Here is a 5,193-nt window from a genome sequence, read left to right on the forward strand (position 1 = left end):
TTCGTGATCAAGCAAGCAAATCCTCAAAATCCTTGCTATCCTCTTCGTTTCTCTCTCTCTCTCTACTCGTTCTCCCTCTCTTTCTGTTCTTTTTCTTTTTCTTATCCAAATCCTCTTTCTTTTACCCTAATTAGCATATAATTAAGTATAAAGACGGCAATAATATCCCACTAATTAACTCAAGGTTACCTCCTTTAACCCCCAAGTAATTAGACTTATTAACATTAACCCACTAACTTTATAATTAAAGCAGGATTAGTCCAAAACGCCCCTTAACTTACTAACAGAAATCCGACCCAGCCTGGGATTTACGCAGTCTGTGACGGGCCGTCGTGCCTGCGACGGTCCGTCCTGCTGCTCCGTCACAGAGTTCAGAGACTCAATTCCACTAAAGGGTCTGTGACGGTCCGTCGTGCCCACGACGGTCCGTCCTGCCATTCCGTTACGAAGTTCAGAGAGTCGATTTCAGTACCCAAATTTCAGAATTCTAAGTGTTTTGGAACGAGACTCCCTCGACGGTCCGTCGTGCCCATGACGGTCCGTCGTGGGTTCCGTCGTCTCAGCCAGTTTTTCCAGAAATAAAATCTGCAGCTCAAAACGACTAAACAGGTCGTTACATATATATATATATATACATTGAGTTTGTGTTTGTATAAAGGGAGAGAAAATTGTATATACAAATACAAATGCATATATTTTCGTCCTATACACTTATTATTATACAACTACGATCTTCTCCTGCCCAGTTTTCTTTTGTCTTTCTCTCTTTCTCGCTTTATACAAACACAAATTATACAGTTGATTCTTTTGTATATGTATACCGAAACAGATTATACAATTGCTTCTTTTGTATATGTGTATAGCGAAATAGCCACAACCTTTTGTATATATGTATAGTGAAACAACTACAACCTTTCGTATACATGTATAGCGAAATAGCATAGCAAAGTTTGCTATGAAGCGTAATTATGCAAACTATAGCTATAAAAAATATATATAGTTTTTGTATTTGCTATATGTGACAGTTGCTCATTTATTTAATCATATTGACTAGTAACCTAGAACCAGTGATAAATTGATATTTATATGGACTACTAATTATCATTAAAGAGGATGAGTGAGTCTCAACAAATATTTAAATTACAAACGCTTGCAACTTAAAAACTAAGCATGACATGATTGTTCAATTGAACTTCCTAATACATAATAAGTAGATAGAATAACCTGCTATAACAAATTAAATTATATTATCGACCAGTCATCGATAACGAAAATCTCACTAATTTTAATTAATTTTTGTTATTTTTCCTTTGATTTTGATGGTCAGGGAAAGAAGGGTGTTTGGATTAAGTTACCTATAGAACTTGCTCATCTTGTTGATGCAGCAGTAAAGGTATAATTATTCATGAAAATAACTCATAATTTATTATTAAGATTAGATTATTTTAAATTCATATAAATATATGCTTAATTAATATGATAAATTAAATAAATGTAGGAGGGATTTTGGTATCATCATGCAGAGGCAACATATTTGATGCTTGTTTATTGGATTCCTCGTGAAATTCCTCATACTTTTCCTGCTAATGCTTCTCATCGTATTGGTATCGGTGCTTTCGTCCTCGATCAAGATGGACAGGTTCGTTAAAATTTTAATTATGATATAATTAACTTGATACGAAGTTTAAGAAAAAATAATTTTTTTTTTAAATTTATGATTTCGAACATGCTAAAGTATATTAAGGTCTTTAAATATGTTATACGATTATATTTCCTCTATCCACAAATGTTTGTCAGGTAAGGTCATGCACTCCCCTTAAGGAAAATTTAATACAAGTCGTAATACGATTAATATAACCCTACTATATCAAGAATGTCAAAAGTTTACATAACCTTTCAATTGAACAAAATTGAGTAATTATTAAGGGCAGAATTGAAAAAAATGACTAATTATTTCTTGATTGTGTAAATTCACAATTAATTTTGGACATCTATTTTTAGTATACCAGTCAAACAATTGTGGATTGATGGAGCGCAAATTTACTCCTTTTGTCCCATTTTATGTGACACTTTTCGTTTTTCGAAAGTCAAACAGTTTAACTTTAGCTGCGCATTTACGTATGGAATTTTTAATTTCTTTGAAATAAAATTTATATATTTGTAAACTACGTAAAGAATAATATAAGTTACAATAATGAATGATTCAAAATGTTAAGAGAATTTATAAAAAAACTTACCGTTAAAAGATATATTTTTAAATTTAATTTAAAATATGACATTGGCAGGTACTTGTAGTTAAAGAGAAATCTGGAAATATGACTGGGACCTGGAAGCTTCCTACTGGTGTTGTTGATGAGGTTAAATTTTTTTTATATTTTTTCCCTTTTTCTCATTATTACCTTTTTTTTTTTAATTTATATTATTATTGTTATGACATTGGCATGTGTTCACATTTTTTTATAGTATTAAATTTTTTCCTAATCATTTCCATTCATAGATCTACTAACGGAACGAGAATTTTATTAGCTAAATTGATTGATTATCTAAAGTTTAAATAGTAAAATTCGTTATTTATTATAATAAAAATAATTTTTAGCAGCATTAAATATTAATATTAACAAAGAGTGTTGAAGTCTTACCGACATTAGTTAGGTGCCATTAGAACCAATATCGCTAAAGAGTTTAGGAACATATACATTAATCATCGCTAAAAAATACTTATTGAGTGACAATTAAGAATTAGTTGTCGCTAATAATCATTTTTGATATAATGATTAATTCTACTTAGTGTTCTAATATATTATTATTAAGAAAGTTATTAGTGATTTAGCGATGAAGTTCGTAGCGAATTATTTTATTTTTTTTTAACGAATTTTACTAATTGTAGGGGGAGGATCTATGTATGGCAGCCGTTAGAGAAGTGAAAGAAGAGACAGGAGTAAGTATATATACACTACTAAATTCTTCTCTTTTTTTTTTTTGAAAAATAAAATAAAATATTGTGCTAGAAAACTAATATAGAACCTTTTTTTTTTTATAGATTGAGACAGAATTTGTTGAACTTCTTGCCTTTAGGTATGAATATCCATCCATTTTTCAATCATTTGAAACTCGAAAGTATAGTGTAAATTATATTTTGATAAAATGTCAATATAAGTTAATTAAAATACAATATTTCCATGCAGACAAAGTCACAAATCATTCTTTGGAAAATCAGATTTGTTCTTCATATGCATGTTGAAACCACTTAATTTCACTATCAACAAGCAAGATGCTGAGATTGAGGAAGCTAAGGTATATATATACATTTACTCACGCTGGTTCAATTTATATGTCGTACTTTCCTTTTAGTTGGTTTTCGAAAACGTAACTTTTATATATATTAGTAGTTTCTTTGTCCTAATTTGAGTATTATTGTTTAATTGAATACGAAGTTTAAGAAATAAAAAGAAATTTTTGAATCTTATATATTGTCTTGAATTAAAGATATGTATATAGTCTTTTAAATCTTATGGCCTTAAACTTACCATGTAATTAGATGTTGGATATGGAAAGAGAGATACTCTTTTTTAGACAAACCAGAAATAATATAATAAGACATTTAAATTGAGTAACAATTGTTAATGACATATTCTAATATCTCATCTGGTATATGTTTAAGACTATAACATTCAAAGTGCGTTTTAATACATTACACACGTGTTTAATTTCAAATCATAAAATTTAAAAGTCTTTCTACTATTCTAATATCTGTATCTATTAAAACTAAGATACGTAAAATGAAACTGAGGTAGAAACTGTTTTTTTTTTTTTTTTTTGTAGTGGATGTCAATGGAAGAATATGCAAGTCAATCAAAGGTGAACCAAAGTGAACTCTCTAAAATGATAGCCAATATATGTATAGCCAAGAAAGAGGAACAATACACTGGCTTCTCTGCTCTTATTACAACTAGTGGACATTCTGCCAAGAAGTGCTATTTATACTCTAATAATATATAGTATATGATACTCATAATAATAAAAAACTCATCCTTTATGCATATGTTTGCAATAAGAATAATGTTTGTAATAAGATTTTTCCATTTGGAAGAATTAAGATTCTAGTTTGTTTGATCATATATAATGTTTTGGCAATATATAAGCCATATTGATATTTGGTTCTTGGATATGTTTGAAGTAATTATATTTATGTATGTTTTCCACTTTGTTTCCTTTTTTTTTGTTTGGATAATTCGATGTACTGTTTTTACAATCACTAGCAATTTGCTACATGATCTACTTGTTATGTATATGAAGTATTGTTTACTAAAAAAAAAAAATACTAGTTAATTACTATAGTGAAATTTTTAATAAGTTACGTATATTATCAAAATCACTCAGCTAGAAAAAACTAGAAGATTAAGGGTAGCTAAGTTCATAATATTTTGGTCTATAGTGTATTATGTTTTTTTTATACTTTTTTGAACTTGCGATCTTAAAGTTATAAGCAAAGGAGTAATATTTAACATGTGGAGTTGCAATTTGAATCTCAAAGTTAGAACCAAAACTCATTGAATCTTAAAATTAGATAAGTATAATCCACGCCAAATTTGTTCTTGCTCAACGAGTTGTGTTATAGAAATAACAGGAAAAGAGTCAAAAATATTCTTAAACTATCTAAAATAGCTCATATATATTGTTAAATTATATTTTGGCTCAAAACTATCCTTTCCGTTATACTATTGGGTCAAAAGTACCCTTCTTATTAATGGAAAATGTTAAATGCCATGTGGATGCCATATGGATGCCACATTGCATGCCAATAGGATTCCACTGCCACGTAGATTAAATAGAAAGGTTCAAAAATACCCTTAAACTATCCGAAATAGCTCATATTTACCCTTAAACTATATTTCGGCTCAAAACTATCCTTCCCGTCAAACTATTGGGTCAAAAATGACCTTATTAGTGAAAGTTGTTAAATTCCACATTTGCCACATTGACTAAATCCCTAAATCTTAATTACTCATTTTCCCCTCATTTCATTATTTTCTAGAAACGATTTCACCCCTTCTCCCTCATTTCGCGGCTAAGGTTTCACAGTTTTCTTCATCGCTGGGTTTCAAAGTGGATATTCGTGGTTATATGTTAGAAATTTTTTTCTTATTTTATTGTGTTTACAATCACGAAAATCCACTTTGAAACTCAGTTCCG

The 5,193-nt window shown here is 29.5% G+C and overlaps 1 protein-coding gene across 1 annotated transcript in view; it reads left to right on the forward strand.

Annotated features, from left to right (window-relative positions):
* Positions 1-4,202, forward strand: part of LOC107025516 (nudix hydrolase 2-like) — a 7,160-nt gene extending 2,958 nt beyond the window's left edge. Inside the window, exons 3-9 of the mRNA XM_015226304.2 lie at positions 1,328-1,393; positions 1,499-1,639; positions 2,286-2,357; positions 2,888-2,938; positions 3,041-3,075; positions 3,186-3,294; positions 3,823-4,202. Of these exons, the coding sequence (XP_015081790.1) occupies positions 1,328-1,393; positions 1,499-1,639; positions 2,286-2,357; positions 2,888-2,938; positions 3,041-3,075; positions 3,186-3,294; positions 3,823-3,999 (651 nt within the window). The 3' untranslated portion in view covers positions 4,000-4,202. The remainder of the gene's footprint in view (positions 1-1,327; positions 1,394-1,498; positions 1,640-2,285; positions 2,358-2,887; positions 2,939-3,040; positions 3,076-3,185; positions 3,295-3,822) is intronic.
* The last annotated feature ends 991 nt before the right edge of the window (positions 4,203-5,193 follow it).

This window comes from Solanum pennellii, chromosome 7, assembly GCF_001406875.1.
Source record: "Solanum pennellii chromosome 7, SPENNV200".
Classification (NCBI taxonomy): Eukaryota; Viridiplantae; Streptophyta; class Magnoliopsida; order Solanales; family Solanaceae; genus Solanum; species Solanum pennellii.